General features: G+C 40.0%; 1 protein-coding gene across 1 annotated transcript; it reads left to right on the top strand.

Annotated features, from left to right (window-relative positions):
• Positions 1-597: 597 nt before the first annotated feature.
• TMEM175 (transmembrane protein 175) lies at positions 598-15,043 on the top strand. Its single transcript, XM_069880680.1, has 10 exons — positions 598-734; positions 1,474-1,512; positions 3,084-3,181; positions 5,250-5,301; positions 6,541-6,576; positions 7,789-7,872; positions 8,527-8,691; positions 9,945-10,023; positions 11,479-11,620; positions 12,163-15,043. Exons 1-10 carry the CDS (start codon positions 606-608, stop codon positions 12,818-12,820), a joined length of 1,482 nt encoding a protein of 493 aa, XP_069736781.1. The 5' UTR covers positions 598-605; the 3' UTR covers positions 12,821-15,043.
• Positions 15,044-16,611: the final 1,568 nt, after the last annotated feature.

Raw genomic sequence — 16,611 nt, 5'->3', positions numbered from 1 at the left:
CAGGCTGTCGATCCAACATGGCATTGAACACCTCCAGGGCTGGGGCATCCACAACTTCCCTGGACAACCTGTACAAGTCCCTCACCACCCTCATCGTGAAGAAATTCCTCCTAATGTCCAATCAGAACAAACCTTATGAGAAGAAGTTCAGGGAACTCTGGATTTTTTAGCCTGGAGAAGAAGAGGCTGAGGAGGGACCTTATCACTGCCTATAACTACCTGAAAGGAGGTTGTGGAGAGGAGGGTGTTGGTCTCTTCTCCCAAATGACAGGGGACAGGACAAGACAGAATGGCCTCAAGCTCTGCCAGAGGAGGTTTAGGCTGGACATTAGGTCAAATTTTTCATGGGCAGGGTCATTGGGCACTGGAATGGGCTACCCAGGGAGGTGGTTGAGTCACCTTCCCTGGAGGTGTTGAAAGGATGGGTGGACGAGGTGCTGAGGGGCATGGTTTAGTGTTTGATAGGAATGGTTGGACTCAATCATCCGATGGGTCTCTTTCCACCTGGTGATTCTGTGATTCTACGATTCCCTGATTCTCTCCTCCCGTCCCCTCCCCTGCCCTTTCCCCCGCCCCCGCCCCGCCCTCCCGCTGCTGCCGGGGCGATGGCGGCTGCGGGCGGCTCGGCGGGCCCGGACCCGTCGCTGTCCCCGGAGCGCGGCCGGGGCGCGCAGACCTCGCAGCGGCTGCTGGCCTACAGCGACGCGCTGCTCTCCATCATCGCCACCGTCATGGTGAGCGCGGGGAGCCCGTCCCCGGCGTGGTGGGGGCAACCGTTCGCGGGATCCGGGGACCTTCGCGGCCGCCGCGGCTCGGAGAGGCTTCGGGGCATCGGCGTGAGCGTCGAGCGGGTCCCGGGCTGCGCCCCGAGAGCGGGGCCAGCGCTGAGGGGGGATCCTGCCCTCTGCTCCTCCTGCGGGACTTTATCGGGTTGTCGTGTTTAGTGCTGGATCCCTCGGCATCAGGGGCATGCGGAGCTGTTGGAGCGGGGCCAGAGGAGGCTGCAAGGATGGTCAGGGGGCTGGAGCACCTCCCACACAGGGACAGGCTGAGAGTTGGGGCTGTTCAGCCTGGAGAAGAGAAGGCTCCGAGGAGACCTTATAGGGACCTTCCAGTGCAAGAAAGCTGAGGATGGGCTGTTTACAAAGTCTTGGAGTGATAGGACTCGGGGCGATGGGTATAAACTGGAGAGGGGCCGATTTATACTATCCATTAGGAGGAATTTCTTCAGATGAGGGCGGTGAGGCCCTGGCCCAGGTTGCCCAGGGAAGCTGTGGCTGCCCCATCCCTGGAGGTGTTCAAGGCCAGGCTGGATGGGGCCTTGGGCAGCCTGATCTGGTGGGAGGTGTCCCTGCCCATGGCAGGGAAATTGGAATTGTGGAATCTTTAAGGTCCCTTTCAACCCAAACTGTTCCATGGTTCTATAACAATAAGGAAAATAGTGCTGTGTATTAATTACATTTGTCATTTCAGATTTTGCCTGTGGCTCATACAAAAATACATCCAGACCAGGTATTGTGCATCTTTTTGTTGTTGTTGTTTGTCATATCCTTACAATGCGTGTAACATTCAAATTTGGCACCTCCAGTTCATTTCAAGGGATACCAGAAGTAGTTACTATTACAAAAAGTGGAATGTTTTTGATTTAAGCTAAAGTAGAGTTAGGTTTCACCTAAGTAATTGTGTTTTTTTGAAAGTCAGGCAGAATGTCCCTCTCATAACATGATTTTCCTGAGGTGGTGTTTTTTCTAGACTGTTCATTCTTTGAAGATGATGAAGTCTTGTGGGGAGTGTGATCTGTGCTGAACAGATGTGTCATCTTCTATAATCACCTCTGTTTGCAGTGTTTTCCCATCTTATGCACGGTCAGACAGAGCTGGCTCCAAAGCTCCAAAATAGCCAGCAATTTGACTGTGAAATTCATAACAACATGAAAATTAGTCCTTGTAAAGTAATAGAATATGCATAAGATTTTTGGAAAAATTTATACATATCCACTTAAGTGGGAAATACGTTTGTTAACCACCTTTTGTCTCGTTGCACGTGATTGATGGAGATCACTGCCTCATGTTGCCCAGGCCTGATAAAGGATGCTTGCTTTCTAAAACTCCAAGTCTTAGACATTTTATTTGCTGCATTTTCACAAGTTCGAGACTTTCAAAAAGCCCATACTAATAAGTAACATGAAAGCCAACAGAAATTTTCCCTAGAGGAAGCAGCTGTTGAGCTTGGGGGGAAAAACTTAAATACTGAACATCTGTGTGATCTGCAGCAATTGTGATGTAAAGTTTGAATGAGCCCTGTACTACAGGCCATAGATTTTATCCAGTTACTTCTGTATGAAAAATGATTGCCTGCCTGACCAAAACACCTTTCCAAAAGCATCTGCTCTTTTTAGTAATGAGTCATCACTTAGAGAAGCCACTTATATAGTGCAGGATGAAAGCTGGTTTTAAAATCAGATTAATAATAAGTGTAATCAGAACAAGCACAAAGGTAGGAAAAGAAGACTACAGAAAATAAATTCTGAAAGAAACAGGAATGCTAGGAAACATAAACATTTGAGGAAGTTTGCAGATTCTTTTTTACAGACTTAGGCACAGATATTTTGCCCCCGTTAGTTCAGGAAGCTCAAGTGTGATCACACAGCAAGAGTGCTGAGTTAGTCTGTTTAAGTCGTAGTGATGGTACACACATAATTAGCTGTAGTTAAGCCCTTCCCTTCCTCATCATTGGCAGTCAGCATATGAAAACTTCCTCTGAAATACATTATCACAGTAACAGTGCATAAATGAATCAGGAGGTGAACAGCTTTGGGAAGCACTTTTACAGATCGAAGAGATGTGTTAGTACATCATATTCCCCTAACTACTCATTTCATCATACTTCTAAGTGTCTAATAAACCAGACACACTGCATGGTGGTAAAAAGATTGTTGGAAGAGAACTGCGTACTTGGCAAGTATTTTCAAAATATCTGTTGCATGACTGCATGTCCTTCCTCATTTGCATATACTGCTAGTAATTTCACAATGCAGCATTTAATGTTTTTTTTCTGTCTCTGGTTGTCACTCCTTGTTTCAGAAACTGGGTGAAAGTGTTCAGCAACTTCTTCTAGCAAAAATTGCAGTCTACTTGATGACCTTTTTGATAGTCACTGTGGCATGGGCAGCTCATGTAAGGTAGGAAAACAGTGTTTAACTCCGAAGTTAAAGAAAAGGCATTGTTTAAAAGGAGTTAACCATGTGTCTGATACATTTCTGTCTGGCTGATATATTTATGAATTGTCTTTTGTTGGGTTATACAAAATATTAATCATAAAGAAGTGCTTTACAGTGGATAACTGTACTCTTGCACCTCTAACACAGTGATATAGAGGAAAACATACATCTTTTAAATTAGAGTCACACCTTATTTTACTTCATGTTCTAGGTGGAATTAAAATTCTAATTATGCTGTTAAAGTATAATTTTGTAACTTGTATGCTACACAAATAGAGAAACTGGTGTAATACTTGTCTGTCTGTCCTCAGCAGTGCTTCTCACAAAATCAGTTGTAATGTTACAACCACCTACCAGTATCTTCCTGGTTAAAAAGAAATTGACTTGTAGGCATCATGCTGGAATCAGGACAGGTTTTGTTTCCATTTTGAAAATTACAAATGTTATAGCATTCTTTCCTTAAGTAGATTGAGTGCATTCAATTAGAGGTGTGCCAGCTGTTATTCATTATTTGAAGCTGATATTTCACATCAGTGTTGTTATGACATGGCTTTTCTTTGACTGCATAAGTAAATATTCATAGAATCATAGAATAACCAGGTTGGAAGAGACCCACCGGATCATCGAGTCCAGCCATTCCTATCAAACACTAAACCATTCCCCTTAGCACCTCTTCCACCCGTGCCTTAAACACCTCCAGGGAAGGTGAATCAACCACCTCCCTGGGCAGCCTGTTCCAGTGCCCAATGACCCTTTCTGTGAAGAATTTTTTCCTGATGTCCAGCCTAAACCTCCCCGGCGGAAAATGTCCAGCCTAAACCTCCCCTGCCTATTGAGGCATAGTCTTTGAATAGTTTAGGGTTTTGTGGAGGGTGATTGGTTTTACCGATTCTAAGTGACACTTTCATGGATCAGCAATTTCTTTAACTGTGTGGCAGTTTAGAAGAAAGGTTTGTTTTGTTTGCCCAATAGAGACTATGCTGAATCTTCAGGATAAATAAATTTTAAGCCTTAAAATTCTGAAAATATTCTGGCATGAACTTGCTTCTGTTCTCTCAAGTAAAACTCAGAGATTAGAATAGTAGATTTTGACAATAGCATGTAAGACAAAGGAAAATCCAAGACCTTGGATCGGCTCTGAACATCTGGATCTGCTCTGGAAGATCCATGTAGTGCTGTCAAATGGACTTGTTAGTGTTCTTGTGTGAGCAGTGAACAGTGCCTGCTGTTAGAAGTTTGCCTTTGTTCACACTTCAGAAGCACTTGCTTGAGCAGTGAGCACAGACTGTCTGCCAGTTAGTTCTGGGCCTTGCCTGTGTTTAAGCCAATAGGTGATGGTTGTGCTGTGGCTCCCAAGCCTTGTGCAGCTCACTAGCAGTTTGCTGGCTATCCTGTCCCGTGTGTCAGGTGACAGAAGATAGAGCTGTTCTGGGGAAAAACTGCTTTGGGAAAAGCAAAGCAGTGGCCTGCTCTATGATGTAGCTGCATTTTGTCCTGCAGTGAAATAGCAAGTCCTCCAGAGAATCATCATCAAATCCTGCTCCTGAGTCACTCATGTATCTTCCATTTTCCAAGGAATGATATACATTTGTAGCTTACAGCCTTGTTAGTTTTTTTGGTATGTGACTCAATGGGTCAAAACTGAAACGTGGATCAGTTCACAGATTAATTGGCTCTTAACAACAGTGAAATTTACTTCAAAGTAAATACATAATTTCAGGGGTAGATGAAAGATAGAGTAGGGAAAAAAAGCCAGTTTGCTATATCACGTGTCACTTGTCCTTCTAATAGAAATCGTGTTCTTAATAACTGCTCCATTATTGAACTTGACTCTTCATATCTTGCTTCTTAAATTTTTCTAATAAATTACTTCTATGTATGAATGAATTTTGGTTACACCTAGTTGTGTAAATTCTGGAGCAAAGGAAATCAGATTCCACTATAATAGAATAAATAGAACTTGTATAAAGTGCTGTAAAACATATTTTGGGACCTGGCTTGTTCATGGTATCTTGCCTTGCCTTGACAGGTTGTTTCAAGTGATAGAGTTCATAGATGATGTCCTCGCTCTTCTAAATCTGGTGAGTCTTGTCAGACATGCTGGACTAGGAAGTACAGATCACTTTTTCTTAAGTCTGTATTTACAGATTCTAAAGTTTCTGATTCAAATAGCATAACTCTGCCAAATTTCCAAGTTGGGAAGATAGAAAGAGCTTGAATTCCTCCTTTCCATATTGCTTATTGATAACTAACTTGCTTTTATCTTGCGTGTGTTCTACTGTAAGCCAAAAAAGAACCTCTGCAACAGGTTAGTCTGAAGTTCATCTTAGGAAACTGAAGAGGTAGAAACAGAAAAACTTTTAATTCTGTTAATCTATGTCCAGCTGAAGTATCTGTCCTGCAGGCTTAAGAAAATGAAATGCTGTCTCTCTTGCGGCAAAAAAAATTTAGTGATAGGTTTGAATTACATTTTCAGTCATTTCTCTGTTTAAGTTGCTCAGAAATTAATTCTGAAGCTTATTTGAAACAGAGGATTATTTACTCTTAAAAACTACTACTGAGAGATCAATCTCTTGAATAGCTGTTTTGAGATCTACACTTGGCTAAACCTTATCTCTTAAAAATTCTTCATTTATCTGAGTGTTTTTTTTTAACAAGCCAGCCTGTATATCTTGGTTGCTGATAGCTGCAATAGGATGCTGCCATGGTAAACATGTTCTTGTTTTGAGCTAGAGCTTTGTGCATTACTGTGTTGTTTAAAATTCTGTTCTCTGACCATGTGCACACAGTTAATTTATTTTTGTTAATAAAAGTACTGAGTTTAAACTCCATGAGGTAACATTACTGCAAATTAGTTAGAGGACTAGCTTAAGGCATGTAATTCTTATCTAATGTAGCTTTCAAAGCATTTCATTTCTTTGTGCTTGAAGTGTTGTTTTTTTTTTTTCCTTTGCCTTTTATTATTTAGGAAATATTTGTGATGAGAGATTAATGATTTTGACAAATCAGAAACATCTCTTTAAGAAGTCTGGTACTTTTGGCATTGCTACTTTAGAAATAAGTCTGTTAAGACCCATAACAAAGCTTTTACCTGTGCTGTTGGTAGCAAAACTATAGTGTTTTCTAAAATATGCCTGTACAATTTAGATGTCAAACATGGAAGATGTGCACCTAACTAGCCATTTGTTACAGTCAAAGTTTAGCAACTTCAGAAACGTGAATTTGTTGATCTGTTTGTTGTTGTCTTGACACATCTTTAATAAGGGAATTGCTTGCTTTCTGTTTTACCTAGTGTTTCTGTGTGCTTTTTTTGTTTTTAGGCTTGTATGATGATCATAACTTTCTTGCCTTACACAGTAAGTACTTGTCTAAAATTTGACATATGTTTGAATTACAACATTTTTTTTGGTATTTATTTGGAAAGACTTCACCAAAGTATTCAGAAACCTAGGAAATTGTTATTATGCTATAAACCCCGAATCCATGGTAGTATTAAGTCTTACTTTTTAAAAAATCTCGAGGATGTGCCTTAAATTTCAATTACTATAAATTTTAGGCCTGGCAGAAAATCAGTATTCTTAAAGAAAAATGAAAACCATAGAAAGTTATAGTTTCCTATGATTTCTTTTTAAAAAGCACCTGTCTCAAAAAGTGTCAAGAGTTGCCAGATGAAAATTTTGCATTTTGTAAGGGACCTAAAGCTGTATTGCAAACACCTATTTAGGTGAAACATTTTCCTTTTGTTATCTAGACTCAAGATTTTGGTATCTATTTTGACTTAAGTCAGCATGGCTGATTCTGGCAGCCAATCATTCATACTTTAAATCTGCAAATTTGATGTTCTGCACAATTTCTGGTCAGATAGCCTTTAGACCTAGCAAGAATATTTGCAGCTGAACACAGATTTCGCAGAACAAAACAGATGCTTAAAATGCATATTGACTTTTATTGTATGTGTAGAACAGATTTGTATGACAGGCACCTGTTTCACCATGGTTATTTGTGTTATATACTAGTCTGCAGAGAATAAGGCTGTGGTCAGTAAAGCAATCTTAATCAGCAAGAGCACATACTTTTTGCTTTGCCTTGAAGCTGAAATAAGTTTTAGAAAATTGACAGGGGTACCCTATTACTACTCCCTGCTGTTTTGGTTGTTTTTTTAACTCCCAGTGGACTGCAGAAACTAATACAACAGGGAGCCATGGAGGTAGCCAAATTAAAAGAATTGAAAAGGTATCCTAATATAAAGAATTTTTGCAGTTACAAACGTCTTGTCCTCCAAACCACTGTAAATCTTTATGCTCAACTGCAAACCAGTCTACAATTGTTATGGAGACATAGTGTCAGAAAGGCTGTGGCTTTGTAGTATTGACATGAGCGCAAAGCCATCTCTCCAGACTGATTTGGTTGGGGTGCCTGCGAATATTTGCGGGTAGAAATTGCATTTAGTGGAATGATGTTGTAATGCAAAGTATTATTTAGTTTTTTTAAATTTCACTGTTAAATGAAGAGCGTTATTCCTACATTGCTTCTTAATTAAATATTTGATTAGTTGTGTTTTTTTCTAGTTTTCCTTAATGGCCTCCTTTCCAGACGTACCTTTTGGCATTTTCCTGTTCAGTGTCTGTGCTGTTGTCATTGGCCTTATACAGGTATTGGAGCTATCCATTTACATTCTCAATTTTAAGTAGATTTTTTGGGGCAGAACAAAAATTACATTTTTAACTATGGATGTAAGTTGCTAAATGTCTTTTTTGTACGTATAGCATTCTTATTCAAAGTTGGGTCTGTTGTGATAGTGTAGTGTCTATATGCATGATGAAAATTTACTTTGCCACATCCCTGGGAAGCAGATTTTATGCAACTGAATGTGCTACTCTCCAAGTCCGCATAACAGTGATGCCTTTGCTACTCTTTAGATAAAAATACCTTGAGGAAATAGCAATTGACTTTTGCTGCTGGGCTTTTTTCTGAACACTGATGACTGAGTAAAACTGAGTGTCAAGCCTCAGTCTGATGGCAGTATTTTATCCTGGTTCAGGGCCTTGCCACTTCCTTATTGTGGAGGCCTTCATTCCTTTTCATATAAGATTCCTGGTCATGACAGCCTCTGCAGAGAAGACTTAAAATCTTGACATGCAGCATATTGTAAAATCTGAGTGTTGCTAAGACCGATGCACCATTCAAGTGTCAGGGATAAGTTTGAAAGTGTTTTGGAATTTGTTAATTTATAGTTTTACCAGTTTTATATTTAAAATGCTGTGTATACTTGTGTGTTAATAACTTCAGTAATGCTTTTCTCCCAGGCTGTGATAGTAGCGTATGGATTCCATCACCCGCACTTGCTGAATCAGCAGATACAGGTGTCTGAAAATCAGAGTTTTTATAAACGTCGCATCTTAAAGATTATCCTAAGAGGACCAATTTTATGCTTTCTAGCAGCAATATTTTCTTTTTTCTTTATTCCTTTGGTAAGTTCTCCCAGTTAATTGGAAACATTGATGCAGCAGTTTATATTAGTTGTATTTAGGACAGTGTATTAAAATAATGATTTCCATATTAAATATGCAAACTTTCTCAGATGCTAATTCTGTGGTGTTGTAGTCATGGCTGCTGTTTTGCATTGAAGGTGTTCAGTCCACAGTTACTGATCTGTGATTTGATCCATGGGCTTGGATAGTTTTGCAAGAATATTCTGCTACTTGCTCTGCTCTTCTAAACTGTAATTTAGCATCTTGCATATCATAGGTAGGTGAGATAATGTGGAAAGTTAAATGAAATAAACATGACATTGCACAAACTGGAGGCAAGTGAATATAATTGATGCAGTAAGTCAGGAAATAGACCAAATAGAATAAGCAGACCAGTTAGCCAGCCTGCATCTCAATACAAATGTGTTTGGCTAAAGCTTACTATTATGCAGCCTCTTTCTTTACCATTGTTGTTACATGGCAGTGAGTTGTTCCTACTTATTAATAGTTTTTGTCTTTCTCAGAACACCCACTTAGAACTGAAACATATATTTTTGGATATATCCTGAGTTTCTTTTCCTCAGTCTTGTTCTTTAGGAAAACATGAATTTTGAGAAAGATTCCAAGGGAATTAGCAGTGTTTAAATAATCCCCATGTTTGGGAGGAATCAGGTTGTTTTTGATAAAAGGGACAGTTATGAGTCCAAACATGAACAGGCCTAATTTTAACCGAAAATACGTTTTCCTCTTAATCCCTTGTTTCCCTTTTTTCACTTGCCTTGTTCACTAGTGGTTTCCCTTTGTATGAATAACAGCAAAATTAGTGTCCAAGTTCCTTTTCTGCCTAGAGCTGTGCAGAGCCTGTGAACCACGTATGACCCACTGAGTCATATTTGGACACAAGCAGAGTCACAGAGTATCTCAAGTTGGAAGGGACTCATCAGGATCACATAGGATAGTTCTCCAACTTCCAAAGAAGTCACTACTGCATTTTTGTTAGCAGAATTACTTCCTTTCTTCTTTTAGCTTGCTTCATTACTAGTACTGAAATAGCTATGAAGAAGCAGTATTACACTGCACAGGCAATAGTCAGGAGGTGGGTGCATGTGCATTTCAGATGAACCTTTTCCCAAGATTTTTTTTTCTCCATGTGATTATGCCTAAAGATTGAGAGTAGTAGTTCATGTTAAACTTGGAATGTAATTTATGTTTTTATAACTAAATTTAAACGGTGTTCGTTTTCCTCTCTGTAGTCTTATGTACTTCTTGGGCTTGTAATCGTTTTTCCGCACCTCAGTCGATTCATTACATGGTGTAAAACCAAGATTGCTGGTAAGTAACAATATTCTTAGGCTTATGTTCAGATATGTTATTAGGTCTCCAACATATTATCCCAATGGCCTGGAATGAAGTAATTTTAGTTCTGCTTCCGTTTTCATTCTTGGAACATAGTAATTTGGGGATTTATTGCTGTGCTTCCAAGTGGTTTCTCTTGTGCTTTGGTTTCCCTTAATTTGTGACTTGATTTGTGTAAGGCAAAACATTCAAAGATAATTTCTGAGTGCAAAACCTCTCTGGTTTGTCCTGAATATGGACGTGCATGCACACACACACAAGTTTGGGAAAGATGGCTGCAGGCCATCTATCCCTTTTCCCATCTAAAAAGTGAGGCCAGGGTTTGAGTTATGGCACGGAAGCTTTATGCCTGTATCACTTTCTTCTCAGCATTTCTGTATGGTCCCACATTGTCAAAACTGGTAAACAGAGCACTTAGAAATCAGAGTGTTTCAGGGTAGTTAACTGTTTAGGGTCTTAAATCTCGTTATTGTAACTGACCACAAAAACACTAACAGATCATTTCTTTGGAATCAGCACTCCGAAGGTGGGTCAGAATAACAACTTTGTGCTCCTGCTGCTACTGTTCAGCCTGGTACAAGTCTGTCTGTGTGCACTGCAGATGGAGACATGCTATTGACTCCTCCATGTGGCAGCAGTTGCAAACATGGGGGCAGAAATGCTCTGAGAGGGTTAAAGCCAGACTCCCAGAGCCAGAGAATAAACACATAGAATTATTGCCTGTGGCCACTGTGACAGGGCACTGTGGTTTGCACTCAGGTCGCGTCTGTGTAGCTCTCACCCTGTTAGACAACTGACGTAAATTACTGCTCTATTAACTGAGTTGTGATCACACTTTGTTTTCATTCAGTTACTCTTCTTATTTCCTCTGGAAGCTGTAAACCTTTTCTTTGTCCAGTCTTTACTCCTGAGCTGGTGCAGTTTGGCTAGCTGGGCAGTCTGTAGGGTTGTGTTTATCATTTCCTGTAAGAGCTCCAGAACCTAACCTTTTGACCAAAACTGGATGTATTCCAAAACGAGCCATTTGATGTCCGAGTACAGGCCCTGGGCTCCAGGATGTTTTTCTCCCATGTAATATAAGTTCTCAGCACTGTCTTAGAGGATCTACAACTTCCTGCAGCACAGCATCTGATTTGTTTAGCTCAGATGTTTTGTTCAATTACAGCTTTGAGTCATTATTCAATTAGTAGAAATGTTTTGCCATATGGTTTAAAGGACAGAGGTTTTTTGTCCCTGAAGCACTTGTCTTGAAAGCAATCTGAACTTCAGGGAGAGGCACAGATTGACTGACCTGTGTGGATGAACAGTACCCTTTTATCTACAGAAAGATTTTGGCAGGTCGGGAGAAAGGGAAAGGGAGGTCACAGTGTAAATGCCTTGTTTCATACTGCTTGATTTTGTTTTTCATTTCACATCTGGATTTGTTCCCAGGTCAAAGTGATGAAGAGGAGGAGCACCATAGCTTAGAAACTTTCACATTTTACCTTAGTGAGCCTCTAAGTAAGGAACGGGTAGAAGCATTCAGTGATGGAGTCTATGCTATTGTAGCAACCCTACTCATTTTGGATATATGGTAAGGCTTGTGTTGTCTCTTACACTTTGTGTTGTTAAATATAACTTCTGTCTATATGTAATATTTGAAGAAATGAAATTAACCAAACATTGTCTTTGACTTCTAAAACTTACACTGGTTAGTTTGAGTTTCTGGAAGGGTACAGAAAACAAAAGATAGTTCTCACACCCATATTTCAGCAGTAGTGATCATCAGTCTATGATGGGATATTGGGATGGTGAGCCTTGGAGAAGAAAGCTTCCTTTTTTTGCTTAGTCATGTTTTCAGATGAAAGGCGTTTATCAACAGAAGCTGTTTAGTCACGGTGGCAGCTTTAGCACTAACATAAAGGAATGCCAGTTTTCTTTCAGATTTCCTTTCACATCTGACTTATTTGCAGAGCTTTTATTGGAAATGCTGTTTTTAAGTTACAAATTAGAGAAGTACAAAGCAGATGCTTGTTGTCCCCTACTTGCTTGGAGTAAAGCAGTATAGTTCAGTGTTGCTTCAGGTGTGTTTGTATAACAGTAAGATGCAAAATAAACTAAGCTTTCTCTCCACAGTGAAGACAACGTCCCTGATCCCAGAGAAGTGGAGAAGTTTCATGGCAGCCTTCTTGAAGCTTTAAGTGAATATGGGCCAAACTACCTTGCCTACTTTGGCTCATTTGTAACAATTGGTCTCCTGTGGTTTGTCCATCACTCGCTTTTCCTTTATGTAACAAAAGCTACACGATTAATGGGATTGCTTAACATACTTTCATTGGCTTTCATCGGTGGGCTTCCACTAGCTTACCAGCTGACCAGTGAATTTGCAGAGAGGTCTCACAATGAAATAGAAGCCATTCAGGTCAGTTGTGTTATCACTTTCTTTGCCAGTATATTTCAGTTTGCAATATGGACTACAGCCCTCCTCTATGAAAGGGAGACTTTGCATCCATTTGCTAGATATGGTGGCAAGGAGCATGCCTTTATGTTTGCCAAGCTTGCTCTCTACCCATGCGTAAGCCTTGGAGCCTTCTTTCTAACATGCTTGTTAAGTGAATTTAGTACAGCAATTTTCCATCTTATGCAGATTATAATCCCATTTGCTTTTCTTGCCTTGCGCATTCTTGTTAGAATTTCTTTAACTGTGATAAAGTCCGCTATGTCTCTTTCCAGGCGCAAGGTTGTATTGTTAGAAGAAGAGGAGGCGTGTTTGTCTCCTACTGAAACGTCTTAAATTTCCGTGCAGTGCATGTGGAGTTATAATGTTAACTTCAGTTCTTCTAATTCACATTCTTCATGTGTGGATTATATTGATCTAAACCAAAGCCTATGTTGGCCATAACTAGGGCATATTTAAGGTTTAGCTGGTTGTGCTTGAGACCTTTTCTCCAAAACCTCTAACTGAAAAAAATGAGTACATAGGGGATACAAAGAAAAGCATGTCCTCCTTCCTTTAGAGTTATCCTTTTGGAAAAATTGCTGCTTTACAGGTAACTGCAGTGATGATTGATTAAGAAGTGCACAGACACCCAGCAGAATGCCCTTTTTTTTCTGACATACAGCAGTTGTTATGGCAACCAAACACAGAAACAGAAGCAGCTGGTTGTGCTGCTGTAAGAGAGAAAGTGAGGCTTGGAAGACATAGAAAACTCTGGGTTTCTGGATGGCGCATCTTTGTGCATATTGATTGCTGGTCTCCCCTCCCCCCTTTATTAGTCGTAAACTAAAAAAATCACAAACTTGTGATAGCATTTTCATAGAATCATAGAATCACCAGGTTGGAAAACACCCACCGGATCATCGAGTCCAATCATTCATATCAAATACTAAACCATGTCCCTCAGTGCCTCGTCCACCTGTCCCTTAAACACCTCCAGGGAAGGTGACTTAACCATCTCCCTGGGAAGTCTGTTCCAGTGCCCAGTGACCCTTTCCGTGAAAAATTTTTTCCTCATGTTCAGCCTAAACCTCCCCTGGCAGAGTTTGAGGCCATTCCCTCTTGTACTGTCCCCTGTCACTTAGAAGAGGCCAGCTCCCTCCTCTCCACATCTTCCTTTTAGGTAGTTGTAAAGAGCAGTGAGGTCTCCCCTCAGCCTCCTCTTCTCCAGGCTAAACAACCCCAGCTCTCTCAGCCATTCCTCATAAGGCCTGTTCTCCAGCCCCTTCACCAGCTTCATTGCTCTTCTCTGGACACACTCCAGAGCCTCAACGTCCTTCTTCTGGTGAGGGGCCCAGAACCCAGTAGTTTTGAAAACTGCTTGTGTCTGAGTGGCTCTGAGCATGAGCTTAGATGGGAGTTGCAGTTATGACCCATATACAGTCTTCCGGGCTACCTGAACACAAGTTCTTAAGGCATATCTGGCCTTCTAAAAAAGGATGTATTTAACAAATGAGAAGTCACGTGGGTATCTTTCCAAGGTTTGAAGTAGTTTGATATTTCCCAGGCATTCAAGGAGCTGTGGGACTAAAGGTAAATTTGTTTTTAGTTCTGAAGCAGCTGCTCATCTGAAATGAAAGGTTTAGGTTTCTCATGCTTTTCTTGTCTGTTTTTTCATGCCTGTTGAAAGCAACACCCGTATGTTATTCTGAAGGCATGATTTCATACTGAGAGAGGGTATGAGATTTCCATGCCACATATGAGAGTTCTCAGTCAGGTAGGGAAGTTTGAATTTTTCCTTAAGTAGAGGCTAACTAAGGAATCTCACAAATTTCTGAGTCAGCAAGACAGCAAAAAAAATTAACCCTGTGGAATTTCCTGCCCATGGCATGTTGAATTTTTTTTTTTTTTTAACGCTTGTGAACAGTTTGATAAGCTTTATGCTTGTCAAACATTAACATGCAGCAAGCTGTACAGGAGGAGTAGGCAGTCATCTAGCCTTCACATTGCTTTTTGGCAGAGCAATTAGTTTAAATCTTAAACTGTCTTAGTGCCTGATTAATGCCATATTGAAAGGCATTGGAGGGATTTTGTTGTTATTGGAAAAAAATATTAAAATGCTGTGGCAAAGTATGCCTGGAGTAATTGCTGGTAAAAACAAATTCAGATACCTTGTTTCAGTTGAGATCAGTTTCAGAAGCACTTGTGCTTTTGATTTGAAGCACCTTGGTACCAATATGTAATCGTTAATATTATTTGCCTCTTGTGAGAGAGTATGTTCAGATATTCAAGGGGATTTGTACCTAGTTGAGGTTAAATGACTTGCAGTAGAATTCTGTATTGTGTTGGGCATTGCAGGGTTTTTCTGATATTTAATAAAAGCACTTTTGGATCTCTGTGGTTCAACTTATAATGTGCAGCAGCACATAATAGGCATATGTGTATTTGTAATAAATTTCAGCCTGTGAAAAAACAAAGCTTCTAGCCCTTTATTTCTCCTCTGCAGGTAGATATTAAACCTGATATCTACTATTACAATTATGCTGGATGTTTTTCTTTTTTTTTCCTTCAGAAGCATTGAAGTCCCTTCCAACCTCAACCGTTCTGTCATTTAGTGTGAATGCCAAACATTAAAAAATGTGATATAAAGAAATGTTGAATCTAATTCTTTTATTACATTGGGAAAATGAGACCTGAAACAATCTGACCAATGAGTTTCGTTCGAGTGTTAACAGGGATGCTTTGCAGAGCAGTGAATTGCAACATAGAAGAACTTGGTTTGGGGTTTTTTTTAGGTTGTAGTCAAGATACCATTATTCAGCCTAAATTTAGTAATATCTTAGAACCTAAACATGACAGCAAACTTGACCTAAAGTTTTGTATAAACAGAGTTGGTTTAGGATCATTCTGATAGTTTTGGGAGGTTGCATTTCAGAATGAGAAAAAATGCATTCAGAAAATGCATTTCAGAATGAGGCATTAATAGAAATGTGCGATTCTCAAGTAGAAAAAGCGTTCTCAAATCTAATTAAGTAGGTGTTCGTTACAGAATTAGTAATGGCCACAGGGTTTTATATCTAGAAAAACTTAAGTGAATCCCAGAATTAATCCCAGAATCCTAGAACGGATGAGATTGGAAGGGACCTCTGGAGACTGTCCAATCTAACACTCCTTTTAAAATAGCTGGAGCTGTATAAAACCAGCTAGAGCAGATTACTAAGGTCTGTGTCCGGTCAGACTTTGAGCATCTATACAGATGGCAACACCATAAACCACTCAACAGGTAAATTTGTTTGAGTGTCCTATCTCCCTTAGATTAAAAAAAAAAAGGGTTCTTTTCCATTTAAAAGAAATTTCCTATATTTCAGTTTAAGCCCATTACTTTTCATCCTGGGCACCACTGAGAAGAGTCTGACTCAGTCTTTGCTTCTCCCCTTCAAATATTCATAAACATTGATAAGATTTCCCACCCCCGATCCTTCCTCTTTGGGCTGCATAGTCCCAGCACTATCAGTCTCTACTTGCATGAGATATGCTCCAGTCCTTTCATCATCTCCATTGCCTTTTGGCAGATTTGCCTTAGATAGAATGTCCGTATCTCTCCTGTACTGGGAGGAGGAGAGCTGGATACAGTATGCTGCATATGCTCTCACCAATCACGTCCATTTTCTGAAGTCCAGGAGGCTGCATCTTTGCCAAAATAATACTTTTAAATAGATGTCCTGAAAGCAAAATTGATGTAAAACATTTCTGTAAAACTCTAAACATTGAAATTTTTTGCCCATGGAACAGGTACTAACAATCAGGAACAACTGCCTCCTAAGTGGAATAGGTCAAGTTGGGCAAAATATGGTTGTGGGTGGGAGGGTATTTGAGAAATCTGTTGTTCACAACTGGATTCCATAATGAAGTCCATTTTGTTTTGTTCAGAGCGGTTGGCTTTGTTAATGGGTTTGTGGTCAAGATCAATCCATTCAAGACACTAAAAGATGATAACAACCACTTGCAGCAGTGTTATCTTTGCCTTCCATAACAAGTAGTGCTAGCTGAAAAGTTTTGTTAAAGACTGATAAAGGATGCAGTTTCAGTTTGGAGCCTTCAGAATAATGATGAATGTACAGAGCTCTTAATTTACTTTGGAGGAACAA

Source organism: Phaenicophaeus curvirostris, chromosome Z, assembly GCF_032191515.1.
Source record: "Phaenicophaeus curvirostris isolate KB17595 chromosome Z, BPBGC_Pcur_1.0, whole genome shotgun sequence".
NCBI lineage: Eukaryota > Metazoa > Chordata > Aves > Cuculiformes > Cuculidae > Phaenicophaeus > Phaenicophaeus curvirostris.
The sequence above is the reverse complement of the archived record's forward strand: the minus strand, read 5'-3'. Positions and strand labels throughout refer to the sequence as shown.